This window comes from Pteropus vampyrus, unplaced genomic scaffold (genome assembly GCF_000151845.1).
Source record: "Pteropus vampyrus isolate Shadow unplaced genomic scaffold, Pvam_2.0 Scaffold2, whole genome shotgun sequence".
Taxonomy (NCBI): domain Eukaryota; kingdom Metazoa; phylum Chordata; class Mammalia; order Chiroptera; family Pteropodidae; genus Pteropus; species Pteropus vampyrus.
The window spans coordinates 13,584,697-13,607,317 of record NW_011888783.1 but is presented as its reverse complement, the minus strand read 5'-3'; the positions used below and the strand labels follow the sequence as shown (position 1 = coordinate 13,607,317).

Here is a 22,621-nt window from a genome sequence, read left to right as displayed (position 1 = left end):
ATAGACTATCACAATTTTTCCCTTCTAAGAATTACTATCCTCCTGTCCAGAATATTTTCATTCAATTTCCATTCTTCTAGTTCTGAATCTGCCATAATTTGTTATTAATCTTGGAAAAAATCAATTTCTTGATCTGCATTACAGATTCCTTATTCATAAAATGAAGCACACAATCCAGACAGTGCTTCCCAACTAGTGGGTTATGGCATACTGGTATCCTGAATGTGGGTGAAAAATTGACCCCTCTTTCAATGAGGTAGCTGAGAAGGGTCAGGGGCAGCCAGAGCCTCCTGATCCAGTACCTCTGGCAATGAGCAGCCTTGTTTAGGGCTCCTCAGGGCACTCTGGGGTGTATGCCAAAGATGCAGCAAGCACTATGGACAACAACCAACATACAATTCAGCTGTCTGTGCGTGGCCAAGGATGCTGGCCACATGGGCATCTATCTGCAAGGCACTCCACTGCCCAACATGGATCAGACATTCTGGTGTCAATGTACAAGTTTGTGATCCAGGTGCCCAAGGCGGACAGCACACAGATCCAGGGGAAACCTGTCAGGGGGTGAGAGAGGATGAGCTTGGACACAGTGGGGTTCCTGGTGGGCTCAGCTCTAGGCAATGCGCTTAATATTTGTCTTAACATGTAGTGGCTATTTCTATCTTTTTATGACAGTGCACTCTTTTAATGGCTCCCAGACTAACTTGACAATGCATGCATGTTCTGAAAGCTAGAATTTCATTGTGAAAACACTGATATAAAAATGTACTATTAGTTTGAAATCAATTTGCATTATCATATGAAATTGCAGCATTACATTTGTCAATAAAAGAGTTGTTATTCTTTAAATATAATTACAATTGTAAATTTTGAATGATAGTATAAAATGGTTTTAAATATTTTATCACCTACTTAAGTGATCACAGTCCCTCACTGATAGTTACTATTCAGAATCTGAGTTTATCATTAAAAAGTTGAGATTAGAAACTGCAAAAAGCCATTTCAACCATAAAACCTAATATCAAAATATATTCATAGGAACAAGTTCAAGCTTATCATTCAAATATGTGGAAAATTTTTATCTGAAAGTTTTATTCAAATTCAACATTTAATATCTTCTCTAATACACTGCATTTTATTATAATTATATAATTTAAAGAAAATGTTATGAATTTTTTAAACTGTCATTTAGATGTCTCCAAATGTTTGTGTAACCTAGTGTATTGTACAAAAATGATCTTTTTCTGTATGTGTTGATATGAAAGAAGTTGAGAGGCCCTGATATAATTATTTATAAAGCTATCTGCCACTCCATCCCTCCTTAGGACACTTGTCTTGCTTCCTAACCCATATTCTCTCTTTCTATATCAGTTTCAAAGAGCCAGGTCTATAATGATAGACAGCAGCTAAGTTTCAAGTTTGTGTCCAACGGAGTCAAGAACACAAGCAGAGATATTTATATGAGATACCACGTGGCCCCAGAACTGGGGGTACACTTAGACAAAAGCATAAGAAGTAGCTAATGTCTAAAACTACAGTCTGGATGAACTACACAACTCCAAGGGGAGGAATCCACATTTTACTGAAGAACAAAAGACCTGAATAAATGGACTGATATACTATGTTCCTGGATGGAAGTACTTAGTATCCCATTCCCTATCATTTATCAATTTAATATAATTTAATACAATTCAAAGAAGAAAGAATAACAGAAGTTACTAATTAGAAGTAGCTTGGTTAGAAAACACCTGTACAAACATGTCCTAAAGTGAAGCCAAGTGATCAGTCTTCATGATCACCTTTGTAGTGTCTCACAGAGTACTTTGGTGTGAATACCATCTTCCTAAGGTCTTTAACTTTGCATTTTTCAATTTACTCAGAGTAGAAACAGAAATCATTATCCGTGACTATTTCATACTAATCAAACTCAGAAAGCCTTGATATGTTAACAAGACACTAAAGGTATAAATGTTCCTAACAGTCTCAAGTATTGTTATTGGCTATCAGGAGTACTTGATAAGCTGAATACACAACAGTTTGCTTGTGATTAGAGCAGCAGGAGGAGGCTAATTTGGAGAGTTAGTTCATTCAAGTTATATTAAAGCCTGGTGACTGGTTTCTGCCCTGGAACAGAGTACCTTTTGTTCATGTCTGCCAAATAAAATACCTGTTCTGCTTGGGCAATACTAGATAAACTTTAACAATTTTTTTTTTTTGTATGTGCTTCTTTTTCCCAAGCTCTAAGCAGACCATTTGTGACCCTTTTCCCATTTGTTAATACAAACTTAAAAAAAAACTATTTACAACATAATTAAATTTCTAATCTTTCCAAGGGAGGAGCTTCGATATGGGTTGCCACATTAAAATACAGGACATTTCTTAGTAGGATAGGGAGACTTGTCAGTGGTCACTTTCATCAGTACCTTTGTTTAACATGAGTCCAGAGATTAACGGCTGTCACGGAGAGATCACCTAATCTCACCCTATTTATGTTTTAAAAAAACTAAAACTGGAGCTCAGTCAGGTCGAGATTTAAAATCATTTACTTAAGGCCAGAAAAGATTACATCTCTATTTTTTTTTAACTCTTTAAGTGATCTCATTCATTATGCTTCAGAACACAATTAGAAACAAAGGTAAAAATCGCTCGCGAATAGGTAGCATACCTACTTTTTAAAGTTTTGTAAAGCATTCAAGTCCTTAAATTCCACCCGTGAGAAAAGTTGCTTCAGCTCTTTCCACAGTGACTAGCAAAGTGTTAGAAAATAGTGCCGACAGATTTGAGTTCAGTGAGTACCTAATGAATTGACCATGGCTAGTCCTGCCTCAGCTCGTTAGGGGTAAAATTTCAGTATGTCAGCGGCGTTGTGAGTGAGGCCTCTCCAAAGTGCCCATGATTCATAAATGGCGGTGTCGCAGGGATTTTAAGTACGGTCCCTCACAGTTGGCGTCGCAGTCACAAAAAATGGTCCTTGGCATTTGGAACCATGTGAGGAGGCGGCGAGGGGCCAAGAATTCTTTCTTGCGACTTTTAAGTACAAGAGAGAAAGTATGGTTTTATTCAGGGACCCGCAATGGAAAGAATTCGGAAATGGAGACTGAGAGGCCTACGTGGGGGAGGGGAAAGAAGCCTGAGAAGAAAGGGAAAGGCCTTTTTCTCCGGTGACGCGCGATCACGAGGCGTTCTCCCGACGTGGGCGCTCGCCATTGGCCAAGCCAGAGCTGACGTCCCCTCAGCGGCCAGGGCGCGAACGGCAGCCAGGGCGGTGCCGCCCTGGAAGTTGGAGAGGCGCGCGCGCTCCCGCGGCCTGCCACGCCCCCGCTCTCCGCCCGCCAACCCGCTCCTCCAGTCCCTCTTCGCGCCCAATTGACCACGCCCCTTCCTAACTCGCCCCTCCTCCATCAGACCGGCGGCGCGCGGAAAGCGCGTCACGTGATGATTGGTCCCGCCTCTTCCTCTCGGTCCCATATTGCACTCGAGTTGGAAGAGGCGAGTCCGGTCTCAAAATGGAGGTAAAACCGCCGCCCGGTCGCCCCCAGCCCGACTCCGGCCGTCGCCGCCGCCGCCGGGGGGAGGAGGTATTAGGGGGAGAGTGGGGGGTTGATGGGTAGTGGCCGGCGTGGGGGGCCTGGCTCGGTGGGAGCGGGGAGGCCGGGTGGACGGGTCGGCCGTCCCGCGCTCTGCGTTGAGACGGGCGATGGGAGGGGGAGGGGAGCGGGCCTGGGAGGCCTCCTCCGGGCCTCTCGCTCTCCTCGCTTTCTCCTTCGGCTGCACAGGTGTCTCCTTGGAGGTGCGGCGTGGCTGAGGAGACCTCGGGAGGGGAGCTGGTCCGTCGGCCGCGCGGCTTCGGATCGAGTCCGAGAGCGGCATGGCGGGCCTGGGCGGGAGCGGTTGAGAAGAGGCGGTGGGGGAGGGGAGGGGACGAGCAGGCACATCCGGGCGAGCGAGCAGGCGGGCGGCGGCCACATTGACATTGATCCGCTGCCGCGTTACGAAATGGCGCATTGGCCCGCAATGGCCGCCGTCTCGCTCCGCCACCAGGAAAGAGCGCGGGGATTGGAAGGAAGAGGGAGGATGCGGCCCAGCAGAAAATGCTGCAAATGGCCTCTTAAGCTTGGGGCGCATTGCTTTTCCTGGAGTTCTGCCGTCGCGTTCTAGGCTTTACAGACATCTTTAAGGCGTGGAGAATTTAATTCTGTCTTGCTCTTTTATTCGCAGCATTCTGTTGAAAATAAGTTTTGAAAAAGTTTGCTGCTTTTTATTCCTGATGTTCTTGCTAAAGTACTTAAAATTATACATATTTTCGCGCCATTCTCACTAATATTTGAGTGTGGATGTAAAATAGAAACTGGAAAATTTTTTATCTCCATTTTTCTCATTTTCTGATTGGTCGGCTCTGGCTAGAGTTTCTTGGATTTTTGTTTTAGAGGACTGCAACCACATTTGAATTTTTCGTGTGCTTGAGAGAGAATTTTATATGGGTTATGGCTTTTTTTTTAAAGTCAGTATTGTATGTTGCTAATGAAATGCATTTAGCCAAGAACCGAACAGATGAGAGTAACTGAATTAATGCTTGAGGCTATTAATCATTTAACTTTTTTTCTCTAGCATGTGACAGTCTCTTCGTATTAAATGCCTTAACGTCGCCACTTTTAGAAATCACAGGAAGACCTTAAAATGTAAACGTGAGCCCCTTTAAGGACTGGATGAATGATATCCTAATGCATGTGTTAGTGGCAATTAATGTAATTTTTTAAAGAACTGATTTAAGTTGTAAAACAATTCAGTCCCGTTTAAAAAATCTCAATTTCTGTTTTATTGTGTTACATTCTTTTCAAGTAATATAAAGTATATACATATACACACACTTAAGTCCAATTTGTCCTTTTTGTGACCCCCCCATAAAATATTGTATTAGGAAATTTTGTGCAATACAAATGCAGATAGGTAATTTTCATAGCACATAACCTGTAACAGATGGTACAGAAAGCTATCAAGTTTCGTGAGGGATTTTGTTATATTGGGGAAGGGGAGTGTTGGTGTGGCCATTTATTGAGGAATACCTGTTTTAACATGTTGATTTGCTTGAAACCGGTGAATTTCTCTAAATTTGCCCCTCAGAACTTATAAGTGATACCTCACAGTTTTGTAGTTTAAAATTAAATGCTTGTTGGCATGTAGACAGTAGAGAAGACATGGAAAAAAACTGGCGTGGTTGAAAAGCACTACTTCTATAATTTTGGTTTCTTAGAAAATGGTTTCTCAGTTGTAACATCTGACATAATCTATTACCAGGTACTTTTGTAGTTTACAATTAAGGGGCTTTTGATTCTAGGATTCCCTTGGACTTCAATTTAGTTTGTGATGTTGGCCTTTGAGAGGCTGATTATAGATTTTCTTGGTAGTTTGGTTCCTTTACTGAGTTGATGTGTAATGTGTGTGATCCTGCTCCATTTTTTAATTGGACAAAGTGTTAATGGTACAGAATTTAACATTGAGCTTATTTGTAGCTGATTAAAGAAAGGCTTGTGGGTCTTCCTTAGCAATTCACCTAAAAGAAATAATTAAAATATATTGGTTTGTTTTCTCAGGGCCATGATCCGAAGGAACCAGAGCAGTTGAGAAAACTGTTTATTGGTGGTCTGAGCTTTGAAACTACAGATGATAGTTTAAGAGAACATTTTGAAAAATGGGGTACACTCACAGATTGTGTGGTAAGTTACTAAAGGAACAAAAAAAAGTTCTTAAGGGGTAAAGAATTTGTGGAGATGTCTCAGTGCTTTAAAATTTGTATTTTGTAGGTGATGAGAGACCCCCAAACAAAACGTTCCAGGGGGTTTGGTTTTGTGACATACTCTTGTGTTGAAGAGGTGGATGCAGCAATGTGTGCTCGACCACACAAGGTTGATGGGCGTGTAGTGGAACCAAAGAGAGCTGTGTCTAGAGAGGTATTTTAATAATACCATGTTACATAACGTAAAATTGTTGTAAAAATTTGTTCTTTTTACTTAACGTAGTTTTTACTTGTAGGATTCGGTAAAGCCTGGAGCCCATCTAACAGTGAAGAAAATTTTCGTTGGTGGTATTAAAGAAGATACAGAAGAATATAATTTGAGAGACTACTTTGAAAAGTATGGCAAGATTGAAACCATAGAAGTTATGGAAGACAGGCAGAGTGGAAAAAAAAGAGGATTTGCTTTTGTAACTTTTGATGATCATGATACAGTTGATAAAATTGTTGGTAAGTAGTTTATCAGAACGTGAACGAGAAAGCAGAAATGACTTTTCTACACTAAATTTGCTAAATTTTTTATAATTTTACATTGTGCATAATAGCATATAAAGTATTTTGTTTAGTTTTCATAAAGTGACTAAACTTGTGTAAGCAGCATTGGCTCAAGAAATGTTAACATGAGAACATTTTCTAATCTCTCTCCAGAAGTCCCTATCTTGATATTTTAATGAGTTATGTAGTGCTAAAGGATATAACATACATGTGCTTTTTCAACCATCAAGTAACTTTTGTTTGTTTGATTTAAAAAAATTTAGTTCAGAAATACCACACTATTAATGGGCATAATTGTGAAGTGAAAAAAGCCCTTTCTAAACAAGAAATGCAGTCTGCTGGATCACAAAGAGGTGAGTAGGACCATGTATTACTTACACAATAAATGTGAGTGGTATTTGTAAGAGTCTTAAAGATCTTCTTGCCTGTATTAAAGGTCGTGGTGGTGGATCTGGCAACTTTATGGGTCGTGGAGGAAACTTTGGAGGTGGTGGGGGTAACTTTGGCCGTGGTGGAAACTTTGGTGGAAGAGGTAGGATGGTTATCTTATTTTTAAGTACATGTCTACCTAAAATTTATTGGTAAGTGGAATGTACACTTTTAATTGATACCTTGCTTTTTCCTCAGGAGGCTATGGTGGTGGAGGTGGCAGCAGAGGTAGTTATGGAGGAGGTGATGGTGGATATAATGGATTTGGAGGTGATGGTAAGTTTTTAAAAAATTAATGTTTGATGTTTTGACTTTGTTTACTGTGCTTTATTGAAAATTAACTATTTGTTTTAAGTTTTTCTAGTTTTAGCCAGAATTTACAGTTTAATAAAGTGTGCTATATTAATAATGTAGAAGGCTAGATTTTTTTTCTCTCTAAAGCTTTAATATTAGCTAGTTATTTTTAGCTAAGATTTGTTGTATTAGTAGCTGAGCTTGCTTTGTCGAAGAGACTGTTGATCATTTTCCTTAGCGAAATTTAAAAACATCAAAAAAAGTTTTTAGTATCAAGATATTTAATCTTAATCATTCATCTTAAATTGTTACTACCCAGACTCTTGGGGTTCTATTAATCAGGTGTTGCCAGGCTTTAGTGTTAAATCAACTAATTGGCTTATTTTCCAGTGTTTTAAATGTAACATAAACTAGAATTCAATAATTTGACCCTCATGTATTTTTTTGTGTGTGTGGCTCATTTTTTTTTTTTTTAGGTGGCAACTATGGCGGTGGTCCTGGTTATAGTAGTAGAGGAGGCTATGGTGGTGGTGGTGGTGGAGGACCAGGAGGATATGGAAACCAAGGTGGTGGATATGGTGGTGGAGGATATGATGGTTACAATGAAGGGGGAAATTTTGGCGGTAAGTTTTCACTTGTTTTAAATATTCATTATAGTTTTATTACAGATGTAAAGTATTAAAGTGGAATTTGGTCAGATTTCATGATGTATAAAATAAAATATTCAGTAGATAATTGACAATTTTCGCACGTTGCTGGTTATTTAGTAAGTTGGTAGAATGTATTCAACTATTTTAGTTTAAATGGGCATGTGTTCGTAATCTCAGAATTTTACTTAATCCTAGGCACTTTTAAGTTGGGAAACGGGAACTTTAACTTTAATGTACAGACAGACATGTTAAAATGAATGGGATGTCTAAGTGACAAAAGTACTTTGAGTCTGTCACATATATTGCAGACGGCAAGCAAATCTGCATCATTGCTCCATGGTACTATATAGAGTTTTGTTGTCAATAAGGTTTTTCTTAATTATCAATTTAGGATACTTTCTCTGTCATTGATTTCAAAGTTGTACTGCATCAGAATTTGTGAATCAAACTTTAACAATTTTAATAGTGTTAGTGGTATGGAGAGAACATGTGCTAAAATGTGGCATCAGGTATAAACAACATGGCAGCTATCTAGATACATATTCTTCAGACCATCTTCCAGTGTTTTTTCTTTTCCTACTCAAGCCTGAGGTCTGCTGATGGACCTGTGTGTTCGTGGTGGAGTTTGGTAGTTCTGTAAAATATTTTTTCAAAGGGTTGCGCATATATATGTATATATGTATGTGTATATGTATATGTATATTATAATGTGTTGCCATGATTGTCAAAAGATAATAGGTACATATATTAGAAGAGGGATGTAATTGTACATATATTAGAAGAGGGATGTAACCATAAATGAAACCTTTGTCGTTTCAGGTAACTATGGTGGTGGTGGGAACTATAATGATTTTGGAAATTACAGTGGACAACAGCAATCAAATTACGGACCCATGAAGGGAGGGGGCAGTTTTGGTGGAAGAAGCTCGGGCAGTCCCTATGGTGGTAAATAATTTTTTTTAATCAAAAATTCATTATTGCCTTTTAAATTTAAAAACTCAGGTATATTTTTTTTAAAACTCTCTGCGTATGTTTCCAGGTGGTTATGGATCTGGTGGTGGAAGTGGTGGATATGGTAGCAGAAGGTTCTAAAAACTGAGAAAAGGGTAGGTATCTTTAAATTTTTATTATGATGATAAAGCATATGTGGAACTGTTCACTGAGTGTAATAATTTTTTTATCCTGTATTATTCAACAGGCTACAGTTCTTAGCAGGAGAGAGAGCGAGGAGTTGTCAGGAAAGCTGCAGGTTACTTTGAGACAGTCGTCCCAAATGCATTAGAGGAACTGTAAAAATCTGCCACAGAAGGAACGATGATCCATAGTCAGAAAAGTTACTGCAGCTTAAACAGGAAACCCTTCTTGTTCAGGACTGTCATAGCCACAGTTTGCAAAAAGTGCAGCTATTGATTAATGCAATGTAGTGTCAATTAGATGTACATTCCTGAGGTCTTTTATCTGTTGTAGCTTTGTCTTTTTCTTTTTCTTTTCATTACATCAGGTATATTGCCCTGTAAATTGTGGTAGTGGTACCAGGAATAAAAAATTAAGGAATTTTTAACTTTTCAATATTTGTGTAGTTCAGTTTTTCTACATTTTAGTACAGAAACTTTAACAAAACGCAGTTTTGAAGGTGTTTCCTTGTGAGTTAACAAGTAAAGAAGATCATTGTTAATTAATATTTTGTATGAATTTTGCTAAAGTTAACTGTAAAGAAACACCTGCTGACTTGCAGTTAAGGGGAATCTATTCTCCCCATTTCCAAACCATGAAATAAATGGGCTCTGACATGTGGAGAGAATAGATACTTGTATGTTTGCAATGTGTGTTTTAGATAAATAGAATTGGGTATTTAAATTAGCATATTTGTGACTTTAATAGCGTTAAGATTTACCTTCAAATGAAAAATTTCAATTCCTATTTGGTTTTTGTGCATTTTCTTTCAAAATGTAATCATGATTTTAGTGTGTTAGCTTTGCTGAGAGTCCTAGCTGTGTTTGGAACATCTCCATTCTACATTCACCTTGGTCACATGTGAACTGCTGCCATAGTTTATTCGGGTGTAAAGAATGTCTACTGCCCTCTGTTTAAATTCTGGAAAGGGAGGGGTAGTGGATGTTTTCCCTTTCCTCCTACGTTAAAAATCATTCATAGAATCTTTTCAAAATACAGAACCACTAAGCCTGCTATATCTGAGCAAATTAGTGGCTACCTTTTTCCTCCCCCCTTTTTAAAGCACAAGAGGCCCATAGATCTTCAGTTTTTTTTCCTTGGTTTAATATATTTTTTTGATACAAGCTCTCAAAGCAAGAGAATAAAAATCATGCATTGTTGAACCCTTAACCGGCTGGCATGCTTTACTGTTTGTACCCTCTACATTGTATTGGATGAAACCAAGGGCAGTCTAGGTACAATTGTCCCAAATGACTTAATGCAGTAGACGTGTACCACTGTTGCTTAGTACAAGCTTCTCACTTCCCAAAGACCTGAATTCAAATTTGCGTAGTCTTGAGTTATTATTCAAAATCCCAAAGAACACACTGTTATTCCATGTGTATGCTTGAATCTAAATCATGTTGGTATGAGCTAATTTGTTTGGAAGACCCTGGTTGAGAATTTTAGATACTAAGGTCATATATATAAACCAATGTCAACTGTTTTGCGCCAGCCTACTGCTTACAATTTCATTTGAGCCCTAAGTATGTGCCCTGCTGTTATTTCTTTGGCAGTTGAACATTGACTTCAAGATTCTTATTTTTGTTTTAAGAAGTACTAAGCAAAACAAGCAATAAAAAGGGGAATGGGGCGTGCTAGTGTTTGCATTTGCTCTCTTGTTGCTCTAATTCTGTGCCTCTGTGCATTAATATTTGGATGCATGCAATGCCAGCATGGAAATCGGTCTTCACAGATACTGCAGTTTTCCAGAAAACACTCACAAACCAATAAATGTAACAGACAACACACCATTTGTTAATGGACATATGTGAATAAGCAGTGTAGACAATAGGAAAATACTAGAAAATGGTTAAGTCTTTAACAATTTCAAGTGTGGTTATACAAATGGACACTGTCAATGTTTATAACTTAAAGCTGGGTACCTGGTCAAAATGCTTGGGAAACATTTTATTAAAATTGAGCTAAATTGTCTCAAGTTCTTTTATTCATATAATAAAGGTTGAAGGAATGGGGGAGATTAACATTTCCTGTTTTTATGTTTGTGGAATTGTTTGACACAACCTTGACAGTATCCTTTAATGGCATATGAAGTTAATTGTACTGTTAACAATCTTTCTGTGTTCTGGAACTAGTTTAATAGTGAAATAATTTCAGTAAGTTGATGTTTGCAACCTATAAGCAGGTGAAATCTGTATGTGACCTGTTTATAAGTTGTATTAGCTTAGTTCTTGTGAACAGTGTGGAAAAGTAAGCCATGAGGAGAGCGATTTAACCAGCTTTAATGGACCTAAGATGTGCTTTTTAAGCACAGTGTGGATCAAAGGAGACTCACTAAGACAGGACTTCAGCAGCCTTTTGAGTATGGACAAGGCAGCAGCAAGAGCATCAACTACAGAGAAGTGAAGGCATAAGATACTATGGTGATAGTGAGCAACTTTCCAAAAGCTAGTTAAATCTGCTTATTACAACTGAAATATCGAAGAAAGTCTAGCAGGAAGGAGCTCTTCGCCTTTTGGAACATCAATGAGAGATAGTTGCCACAGTCACTAGGTCTAGCATTTAGACCTGCAAGGAAGGGCAATAAGCATTAGGTAAGGCTTGAATTTGAATTTTTTCACTAATTAAAGAGTAATTTTTTGTAAAGCAAGGTAAGAGTAATCTTTTTGATTTGCAGGTTGAATGAGAACCTACTTGCCTAAATGAGGAATGTCTTTCCTACCATCTTAAATACGAAGGTTTCTGGCTGGGTAAGGTTTGTAGCTCACAGTAAAACCTGCTGACACCATTTGTTTCCCTACAAATTTATATTACATATTTTAAAACTTAGATACATTAGTGAAATTGGTCAGAGGAACCACATCCAACACATTTTAAAGTTTTAAAAATTAACCTGCATTAACCATGAGTTCAGTCCTGAGTGAGATGTGGACTCATGTACACAATTTATTATTGGTGTCTTTAGGGTAAAAGTTAATTTTTGATGAGGAAGGGAGTAACCTCAAATTTTGTGAAGTTTTTATAATAAGCATGATCTAATTATAGCAGTGAAAAAGTATTAAGCTGTCAGTCCTCGTTCTAGGAAAAACACCTTGTAGTGAACTTTTTAAATTGCCAGATGATACATAAAAATGGTCTTTGTTCAAGTGGCCTCATATGTAAGATCAGGAGATTATTTGGACTAAGAATACCTTGGGGTTTTATTTTTTTGCGGAAGGGGGGGTCATTAAACCCATTAAGCAGAAGCAGGGGGGCCTAATTACATTAATGCTCCTTTTTAAGACAAATGAGATCCGGCACATTCAGAGTGGCATGGCCTTAGAATGCTCCTTTTTAAAAGACAATTTTTCCCAAAGAATAAACTATTAGTTCACTTGCTGGTTTCATAAGGGCTATTGTTGCCCCTTTAAAAAGGGCTTGTTAAAAATTGAAATTTGATGTTAATTCACTTTTTTTTTTAAAGGCATTTGGTAGATAAATGCTTAAAACTAGTTTCTAAATTATAAATGACATTCTTATGTAAAGTTTGCCAGAGTTTAATTCTCTGAAAATGACTGGTTGGCTCTGTTTAAATCAGGACTGAATTTCTGCACATCACCAATAGAATGAAGTGTTGAACAAGATAATTGGCCTTTGGTAAATTTTCTTAACATGGGTTTAGTGAGGCAGATTTCCTAAAATAGGAAGCATTTTCCTTTTTTAAAGGCATCGTTCTTTCCAGTCCAACTCATTTCTTTTGGTAATAAAGTGATTTTATTTAAATGTAGTCCCACTGTCATTTCTGAAGAATATTCTCTTAAAGTCATGGTACCAGTAAATAAAAGGACGACATTCATAGGGAAGTAGCCAAGGCAAACAACTGATTTTGTCAAAGCAACTCAAGAGGTTATTGCTTGCTATACACTGTTTCTTCAAAAATCTTTTTTTTTTTACATTCATGTTCTAAAGAAGAAAATTTGGTAATAAAGACCCATTAGTTCAGCAACCAATTGAAATAAGTTTGGTTTTCTGAGTTTCAGTATAGAAGTCAAACAATTTGAAACATTGCTAGTTAATGACAGTATCTCTTGGGGTTCCAGTAATTGATGTCACAAAGGGGATAAGCATGCTAATGTGCAGGGGTAATGTAAGGATTGTTAGCCTATATATAAGTATTCAAAATTTTAAGTTTCAAATGTTTTCTGACTTGAGGTGGCCTGTAATGGATTAAAATGTTTCATTTGTGGTATAATGAAATGTTTACAGAAAGATAACTTTTTCATTAAAATATTTTTAGAAATGTGTGTGTTGTTTTGTCACTTCACAATGTTCATGTAACTTAAATGCTATATATAGGTGACTATTACATACTTTACTAGTAATAAAATAACAGGAAACTTGGAATGAGCTCTTACATGTCAGTTGATTTAAAGAATGGATTCTATTCAATGGGAAATAGGCGTGGGAAGAAAATCTTAGAAAATGCAACTAAAAGGTTTCAGTCTTAAAGGACAATATATGAGATCTTGGGTGATAAGTGAGGAATCTTACTTGCGGTGTAGGTAAGGATAAGTGAAAATTGGGGAGAAGTATGAAAGCTTTCTAGATGTTAAAGGCATTGGTTGAATATTTTGGTGCTGTGAGGATGGGTTGGAAAAAGCTTTCATGAAATCAAGTAGTCAAAACTACAGTGCTGCAATTTGAATCAAGGGAAGAGTAATCTTGGTAGGTTTATGAGGCAGGGTTTTTGATCATTGTGATTTTGAAATTTTTTGTAACAAGTATTAGGATTTTTAGCATTAATAGTTAAAAACGTTAAGGTAAATTGTGAGTTGAAGCCTTGGGTATTTTTAGCTGTTAACAGGATTATAACATGCTTGTATTCAACACTGGTTTCAGAATGTGTGTGTAGTGGTTTCATATTCTGCAGCTTGTAATTCCAGTTTATTGAATCAGAATAACTCATGGCAAGAGTAGATTTCATTTCTACCAAAATAAATATATTTACTTAAAACAAAAATACATTGTTAAACTGCAAAATATTTAGGCAACAAGATAAATTGGACTCTTTCTTGTACTCATCATAGACCAGTTTTTCGAAGATCAGTGTTTTTTGCAAAAGTGGGATCCTGTCAGTATATTAGGTCAATATAACTTAGAATTAAATAGAAAGTACCAAAGGTTAGGAGAGAGTAAGGTAATAGTAAAATACACCATTTCTACCTATCACGTTTTCAAAGACAGGTAATGGCAAATGTGTGTTTACTATTCATGTGGGAGAGTTAAGTGGGCAGAGTCCTGAAAGCTAGGAAATAGGAATTTACCCTTACTGAACTATTAAAATTTAATAGTAATGGGAAGTTAACTACACGGGTGTTGACAGCGTTAAAATATTTTAAAAGGAAGTGGCTAAGTTACATTTATATAGCCATTAAAATTAATAGTTAACGGGCTTGTAGTCAGATGAAAATTCTACAAGTGTTAACTAGCTATATCTGAAAGTTAAAGGTAATTCATTATTAAAAATCAGTACACGCATTCTCATGTTGGGAAAACTTAACATCCTTTAAAATATGTTTACATCAAAAGAAGTGAATTTTCTATTTGTATTTAATATCAGTTTTTTCCATCCTTATTTAATAGGTACTAGAAAAAAATGCGTATCAGTAAAAAATTTGAGTACAGAACTTAAGTATCATGAACTTGAGCAGGTTGCTTGGAGCTTGCTTTTTATATCATGTTCCCCTTCGGTGGTTTAGTGATGCCAACTGACCCCTTAGAATGAATTCATATGCATTAAATACGTAGAATTAAACATTGAAAAGTTACAAAATATTAAATTTGGTTTAGCGTGTGCTTTAAACATTAAATGAGGTTAGTGGTGGGTCTAACTTCTAACTTTGAAGAGATGTATTTTGAGATACTTGGTGGCAACAGTAATCTGATGTGATTTTAATGACAGTCACGAATTTTGAATACCATAGTTTGCTGTGATATTGAAGGAGTTTTGATTTCACTAAATGTTAGTGAAAATTAACATTCTCCCAGTCAAAATCCTGACCTAAATTCTATCCTGATTAAAAACTTTTTACCTAACTCCTTTTGTACAATGGAGATAATACCCTCATTGAGTCTGAAGATTAAATATAATGGAATTAAAGAGCTTAACTTAGTGTCTGGATCTTTAGCCCTAAAAATAGTATTTTTGGTAATCATGAGTACTGTATTCTTAATGTTCTGAAGCATATCTAAAGTTTTAATGGGTGATAATAAAGTTAATTATGCCAGTGTCTCAGTTTTTTCCTACACAAACACTGACTAAAAGTTTTTATGGTCTCTACATTTTTCCATTTGTCAAAAAGTATTACACAGCATCAACTGAAAACTGAAACTGCCCTGATAATTAAAATAGGAATGAGAATTGTATATGTTCTGAGGCTTAAAAGCAGAAGTGTGGGTATGGGCTGTCTCAAGAATGGGCTTGAGAAATCTCAGCAAGAAAATGTTTTATATAACATGTATCATGCGATTAAAGTTTAATAAGATGCTTTATAAGTCAGTGTAAACCATAGATATATTTTAAAATCACAGTTCAGGTGAGGTTTAACAATTGGATAACCAAATTTAGTGTGAGGGACACGGATCTTATATTTCAAATCCAGAACAAGAGATGAAAACTTTTAAGTCATAGGTTAAGTTGGTTTTGTTATACAGGCAGACCTCCAAGACCCTGGCTCGGTTCCACAGCACCGCAATAAAGCAAGTCATAATCTTTGGTAAAGGGAATTCAGTTTATAAAACATCTGTGAAGAACAAAATGAGAAATGCTTGTATGTAAATTGTTTTTGTTTCTAATATTTGTACAATATGTCTAGTAGTTCAAAATAATTTTTAGGTTTCTGTAAGATCTCTATGATAGTCATCTTGAATGAACTTGGCAAAGTATTTTGAAAAATTTGACTACTTCAAAAAATGCATGTGAACAAAGGCATCTGCTGTCAAGCTAGTGGAAGTCTGGTCAGCCTAGCAGTGCTTTCCGTTGTAGTTGCAGGCCAATTCCAGGTGCTCCTGACGGGGCTGCTGGTAATAGACACCACCCCAAGCCCCACCCATAATTTTAGGGTGGGGCACTCTTCAAACTTTTTGTCCTGAGGTTGGTCAGAAAAGTCCTATCTCCTGCAGGGCTTGCTCTAACCACCACTACAGGAGGAAATGCCTGACCACATTAGGAAGGCCAGCAGTGGAATCACCACATTTGAATGCTAGTGGTCTGCAACCTTTTTGGTACCAGGCACTGGTACTCCTGTAAGAATCTAATGCTTGATGATCTGAGGTGGTGATGCTAGTGCTGGAGAACAGCTGCTTCACTCACTTGCTGCTCACCTGTGTGGCCCACCTTCTTCAGGTCACAAACCAGTACCTGTCCATGGCTTGGGGGTTGGGGACCTCTGCTTTAAGTCATTTTCAACATGGAGCTTTCCAGTCATGAGTCAAATTCTCACTAAGCTAATTTGGCTTTAGTTTTGTGTGCAACCAAAAGGCATCCTAAAGCTCAAGAAAATGAGGAAATGCCCATTGTGCTAGGTACAGTATTTTTTGTGGAGTAACAAAATTCTTGCTTTACAGATGAAACAAGCCTGATTGAGTTTGAAGGTCATTCTAGGAAAGTGGCAGCAGCAAGCCCAGGTGAACTGGCTCTAGGCCCAGTGGACCTCTACTGTATTGCTAACAGTAATAGGATGCTCAGTGAATCATTTGCACACAGTGGTTATTCTAAACATGTTTAACTTTCAGATGAATCTCCCTTTCTCCACTTAAAAAACAAAACTTGAAGACAAACATTGGATTAGGTAGAGTAGTAGTGACTCAATGCTGTAAATGGTTTGTTGGGCAGCATGCAGATTTTCAGTTTTGTGGGGCCTTGACTTTGTACTTACTATTTACATGTTTAACATGTTCCAAAGTGAACCGATTTTCCCACCTAGATCTCCCTCTAACCAGTCTCCATCTGTGGGCACCTCAGTTCTTAAAGATGTTCAAGCCCTGACTCCACCTTCACCCCACATCCATTGTTAAAATCCTTTTAGTTCTACCTTTGAAACATGCAGAATCCAGTTCCTTCTCACTACTACTGCTTTCACCCTAGACAAAGACACCGTGTCCCATGTGAATATTGCAGAGCCTCCCCATGGGTCTCCGTGCTCCCACCATTATCTTCTAGACTATTCTCAACACGAGGCAGAGGAGACTTTATCAGATGTTACCCTTAACACCTTCAATAACTCCCCAACTTTGCTATGTGAAAGCCAAAGTCCTTAAGGCTTAACAAAGCAGTTACATGTTCCACTCCTCTACCCACCCACCCTTTTCCTCCCTCTCCATTTTCAACCATATAGTCCTTCTGAAACAGGCCTGAGTCTTTGAACTTGAGTTCAGTCTGAAATATTCTTAACACCATGGGTTTCCCACACCTTCAAATGTTGCCACCTCAATAAGGCTTTTCCTATTTACAACCTATTTTAAATTACAATGCTTCCTTTTTACTGGTCTTCCTAATCCTCTTTCTGGCAGTGTAGCATAGAACATCTTTGAGATGTACCACCTGTTGAAGTGATAAAATATCTTCTTGGTATATTTTATTTTTCTGTGTCTCTAGCACCAGAATTTTAATATAAAAAACATATCAAAACATTCTGAAAATGCATATCACCTAAATATGTTGTATGTAATATTAATGTCCTGGAAAATACTGTGAATAAACTCATGAATTGCAAAGAAAAGATTTAACAATCACAATATTCCTTTATTAGTACCAGCTTTCCAACTAATTTTTTAACCAGAGCTAAACAATTTCATATAAAAAAAATGCCATTTTTTTTTCCATACAGTATTTATAAAAAAGTACATAGTGGTTAGTTTTGCAATAATTTGCTTTTAGCCAGATGTCAAAACATATAAATCTATGGATGTAACAAATGAGATAAGAATATAAGAAGTTTTTGTAGTATTTACATGTATATAGAATGTATGGTGTACTAAGAAATTAAGTTTGCAGTTAAAGTGAAACTGATTTCAGCATACTGACAACTTATTTTAATGCTTCTTAAAGTTTTATATTATTTTCTATACTAGTTTGACTATAATTTTGCATAGAATTACTTATAAAGTATATTTCTGCATTTCACATCACAGTAGGAACTTAGTATAACAGTACAAAAAAGAAAAACCCACTATCTCAGAAAATGTCAAGGCCTCCCAAATCTAGTTTTTCTTAACATCTGGCTTCTTACTCTTGGGAACAAGGAATACATTGCCATCTCTTGTTTGCTGCAGGGAGTATTCACTAGGAGAGTAAGGTTTTCCATCTTCATCCCGTAGCATGCTGAAGACTTCGAGATACAAGGTGCTGAGTTGTTTTTTCAGTAGATGGAGAGTTCTGTCATTTTCTCCTTTTTCTTTGAGCAATTTTTCTTTTTCATCTTTTAAATGATCCAAATCTTGCTCCAGTTCCACTATGTTTTCCAGTTTTCTTTTTCTGCAATTCTGAGCAGCCACTTTATTCTTACCCCTCCTACGTATATCTCGAATTAATGCAAGTTGAGCCTCATTGAATTGTTCCTTGGACATCATTTCATTGAAGTCATCAACAGGGAGGTTAATGATTTTTTCTACAGGGAATGGGATATGGAGAGCTTTTGCCCTTAGCTCATCTCTTGTTAGATGAGCCTCCAAGCGGCTTGAATGTTTGTCTTTTGTGAATGGGGTTTTGCGATGACCAGGACTTAGAGGCAGTTCTTTCTTGGGTGTACTTTCGCACTGGGCATCATGTGCTGGAGCACTGTGCCCCCGAGACGGTGACAGGGGTCGGGCTGCATCCTCAGAAGACTGTACTGGCTGTGTTTTAGGACCATTCTGTTTGACACTTCCAGGGGCACTATCTATCTCTTCCATTTCGGAATCACTGAAGCCAAGTGGTGTGTCTCCATAGACAGAAGATTCCACTGAGTGTTCTGGGGATGCCATGCTGGGACTTCTGTTCAGTGAAATGCCAGAGTCAGAATCATTGAATTCTGTTGTGCTTTCAGGGTGGTTTTGGTTGAAGGCTTTACAAAGTGATAGATCAGAAACATCAATGGGCCCATTTAGAAGTTCAGAGAGTGACTGGCTGAAAGTAGAAGAGGACATGCTGTTGATGACACTGGGCTCTGCTATGAAAGCAGAATAAAATTCATCACCAAAATCTATGTTTGTTGTGGCATTTGAATTTGGTGAGTTCACTGTCAGCTGGTTGGGGTCTTCTGTGGAGAGGATGCTGCTGAAGGAATCCTCAAAAGTACTGAGAAAATGTGGACTGCCGTTACCTACTTCTTTTTCCAGTGGGGGTACTGAGGAGTAGAAATGATAACTGTTGCCAATTTCTGTCAGTTTGGTTTCTGGACTTGGAACCGTGCTGCTCTCAACCAGCTTGAAATTTTGAATATTAAGACACTGTATGGAAGAGACGTTTATACTATGTAAATCAAAGTTAAATATTTTTAACAGCTGATGATACTCTGTATCTGAAGGTAAAAACTGTCCCCACCCCCATTATCTCCAAGCTTACCTCTTCTATAATTCAGAGATAATTCCCATTTCCGACAGATCTTTATGCCTAAAGCATCTGTATTATTTTCAGAGTTCCGAGATCAGACTTCATGTTTATAACTTGATCTATCCTCAATACATCCAGCTCATGGTAACTAACAAGACTGTACTTAAGTGAGCATGGGCAGTTCTCATGACTAATTTAACAGCACCCTCTAATCCTTCCTAAAGTAGGTGGCACATAAATAATAACTGGAATGACTAAAAGTACTGAATATAAATAGCATCTTTGGTATTTATAATATTAGATCTTAGTTACCTGTAATTCTGGAATGGATAATAGCTCCTCCCAAACTTGCTCAATGTCCTGCTGCATATTATCTAAATCGGCACTGGTTAGCTGAAGGACAACAGGTTCAGGTGACTGAGTCTGATTAGGAGCAGTGAAGACTGGGCTCTCGATGTGGCTGGGAATATCAGGAACAAGTGGCTGAAACGTAGCTGAAGAAACCTAAAATTGACAAGGCATTTATCTACATGAGTCTGCTACCAACAGTGGATGAGTACACTCCAAGGCACCATCACAACACCTTAAGTTGGAACTGGCTTCAGTTCTGTATTCCTCTACTTAAAACTATTTAATACCTCTATTTCTGTATAATGAAATATCTTTTCTTCTTACCCAACTGACTCCAAATTTACTCTTTATCTACTGGTTTGTTTGATCTTGTGCATTTGAAGGCAAACTTCAAAATAGGTAAGAACAATCTTTAGGATTTAACTTGTATTTCTTTATATAATACCTCATATAGTGCTTCAAACACAGTACGTTTATTAAAATTGTTAATTAAGCCAGTTTCTGGTGCATTACCCAGGTTGCTCTTTACTCATCAAAATTATTTTTTAGTGCCTATAACAAATGAGTTACTTGTTTCCATGGTTAGGCTGATCCATGCTGCTTCTGGCTATGCAGTAGTTAATGTTTGGGGTTTTGTATTGTGAGGGGGTCTGTAAAATTATGTACAGGTTAAGGCTTCATTGACAAAATTTCCTCCTGATACATGTTTTTCATTTTTTTTAAAAATGGAGACATTGAAAGGACCCATAAAGGATGGATTAGATGTAGCTATGGAGTTTTGCTATGAATCAAATGTTATACCTCATCGTCATCTACAAATGGGAATGTCTCTGCCAAAAGCTGCATGCAGTCATCGAAGTACAGAGCATCTGGTTTGGGAATGTGGGCAACCTGGATAAAAGAGAAAGACATAAAGGAAAAACAATGATTTAATGTTCCATTCCCAGCTAAAGGTTCATGATCAGTGTTCTTAAAATGTTCACTATCTGGTTAAGTAAATATTTCTTGTATTTCAGAAATTAGGTTAGTGTCGTGGTTAAGAGCACAGAATTAATTGAACCAGATCATCTGTGTTCAAATTGGCTCCCCCAATTTCTTGAGTGCTCTGGGCAAGTTATTTAACATCTTTAAGCTTCAGATGCTCATTTGTAGATAAGATGAGGATAATGGTACCTAATTCATATAGTTGTTATACTGATAAATCAATCAATATATGTCAAGTGCTTTAGAACAGTCCACAATGCCTGCCAGTTAGTGCCGTACATCATCCGTACCTACTAGTTCCACTATTGCCACCACAGCTGCTGCTTGATCCTTTTATGATGTTTCTATAACATACAAAGCTCATCTAATTTATGTCCTAATCCTAATAAACTCTGTGAGGTAAGTCAGTCAGGTACTGAACTCATCAGGAGGCTGAGGTTGGGAAAGTGACATGATACAGTTTGTGAAGGCAGCAAAAGGCAAAACTGGAACTCATCCAGACGTTTTAACTCCTGGGTTAATGTTCTTTCCTTAAACCCTGCCATACACCTGCATAAGAACTAAGTACTCCATACCTGGGAGTAGTTGTCAGATCCACTGGTTTCTGACAGGATGTGCTGGGCTGGCTGAATGGGGAGGAATTCTCCTGTCTCTTCGTCTAGTTGTAACTGGGCAAAAAAGGCTTTCTCCTGCTCCTTTTGGAGTTGTTCTTGTCTTTCCTTTTCAAGTTTTTTCTGTTTTTCAAGCTCATGCTCCTTCTGTCGTTGACTAAAGTCAAATACTTCTCTACTCACCCCAAGATCTATATCTTGCCTCCAAAGTATGTCAATCAAGTCCATGTCCTATGTGCAAAACAAAAAGAAGAGAGAGACCATAGTTAAGATGGTTTTAAAATGGCAGATTCCGCATAATTTACTTTATGCCATTGATGATGGGGGCGAGGAATTACAACCCGATTCTGAATGGAGACAGAGATCCAATGTTCTGGAAGGGCACAGTTAATTCCACTCAATCTATTCATTAAAAAAAACAAAAAACTACAAACACAGTCATCCATCCTAATCTCTAATTACTTAGATTATTAGCGACCAGGTCTGGGCAGAGGTCACTAAACAGCAAAGTTAACAAATGTTTCACATTATGGTTCTTGAATTGAAAGACTCCACACTTGTTTAATGGGAAACAGAAATTAGAGCAAGCACTTAAAGCCGCTGGTTTATTATCAGAAAAGGGATTTGGAAAACATGATCGAACACACAGAATTTTTTCTAAACTTGCTCAGCAAATGTCCAGTTTACAGAAGAGGAGGAAAACCTCAAGTTAAATTGTTAGTCTAGCAGTTGTAAAATAGCGCCATTCTTTTGGTTTTTCCTACATTGGTTTATCTTTTCGTCATCATTTCATGCTACTGCCTCTGTGGCTCACTAAAACAATTTCACAATGACTTAAATTTTGTCTCTTGAAGCATGAACAAACTGGCAAACTGGTTAGAAAAGTCATAGCTCATGGTAATCTTGTCACATGTGGGTGGAGCAAGAGGTTGCTTGTTGTCTACCAAGAGTTGGGAAAGGAGTGGTGCCCATTAGATTCACTCCTGAGAAATCATAAATACTTTAAATCTCAAATCTTAAAAACAAAAAAACATGGCTCCAGGAAAGGATAGAAGATGCTAAGTTTTAAGATAATGGGAGAATCTTATAAGGAGAAAATGGCTATTTTGATTTATACAACAAGGCTAGGCCTAGGTACCAAGTCCATCCAGATTTTCATAAACACACAAATGTGTCAAAACCAGTTTTTCTGATTTATAACTTTAGTTTTTGGAAACTTATAAAATGAGTGGGAAATATAAGTCAGTTTCCACTTAATAAATCATGATATATTGAA

At 37.5% G+C, this 22,621-nt stretch overlaps 2 protein-coding genes across 10 annotated transcripts in view; one reads left to right on the top strand and one right to left on the bottom strand.

The window, feature by feature from the left end:
* Positions 1-3,409: 3,409 nt before the first annotated feature.
* HNRNPA3 (heterogeneous nuclear ribonucleoprotein A3) lies at positions 3,410-13,108 on the top strand. Of its 4 annotated transcripts, none has more exons than XM_011356932.2 (11): positions 3,410-3,509; positions 5,589-5,711; positions 5,799-5,945; positions 6,028-6,238; positions 6,547-6,636; positions 6,720-6,815; positions 6,911-6,988; positions 7,483-7,629; positions 8,476-8,601; positions 8,696-8,762; positions 8,855-13,108. In XM_011356932.2, exons 1-10 carry the CDS (start codon positions 3,504-3,506, stop codon positions 8,746-8,748), a joined length of 1,077 nt encoding a protein of 358 aa, XP_011355234.1. In that variant the 5' UTR covers positions 3,410-3,503; the 3' UTR covers positions 8,749-8,762; positions 8,855-13,108. The 4 variants fall into 4 exon arrangements, with proteins under 4 accessions (XP_011355234.1, XP_011355243.1, XP_011355225.1 ...); XM_011356941.2 differs by having other exon boundaries at positions 11,507-12,818; XM_011356923.2 differs by having other exon boundaries at positions 3,423-3,575; positions 11,507-12,818.
* A 4,482-nt stretch (positions 13,109-17,590) lies between these two features.
* Positions 17,591-22,621, bottom strand: part of NFE2L2 (nuclear factor, erythroid 2 like 2) — an 83,184-nt gene continuing 78,153 nt past the window's right edge. For all 6 annotated transcript variants that reach the window (XM_023529196.1, XM_011356966.2, XM_011356976.2 and 3 more), the window contains 4 exons: positions 21,310-21,576; positions 20,552-20,641; positions 19,712-19,903; positions 17,591-19,296 (listed from right to left, as the gene is read on the bottom strand). In XM_023529196.1, the coding sequence (XP_023384964.1) occupies positions 18,070-19,296; positions 19,712-19,903; positions 20,552-20,641; positions 21,310-21,573 (1,773 nt within the window). In that variant the 5' untranslated portion in view covers positions 21,574-21,576 and the 3' untranslated portion in view covers positions 17,591-18,069. The remainder of the gene's footprint in view (positions 19,297-19,711; positions 19,904-20,551; positions 20,642-21,309; positions 21,577-22,621) is intronic.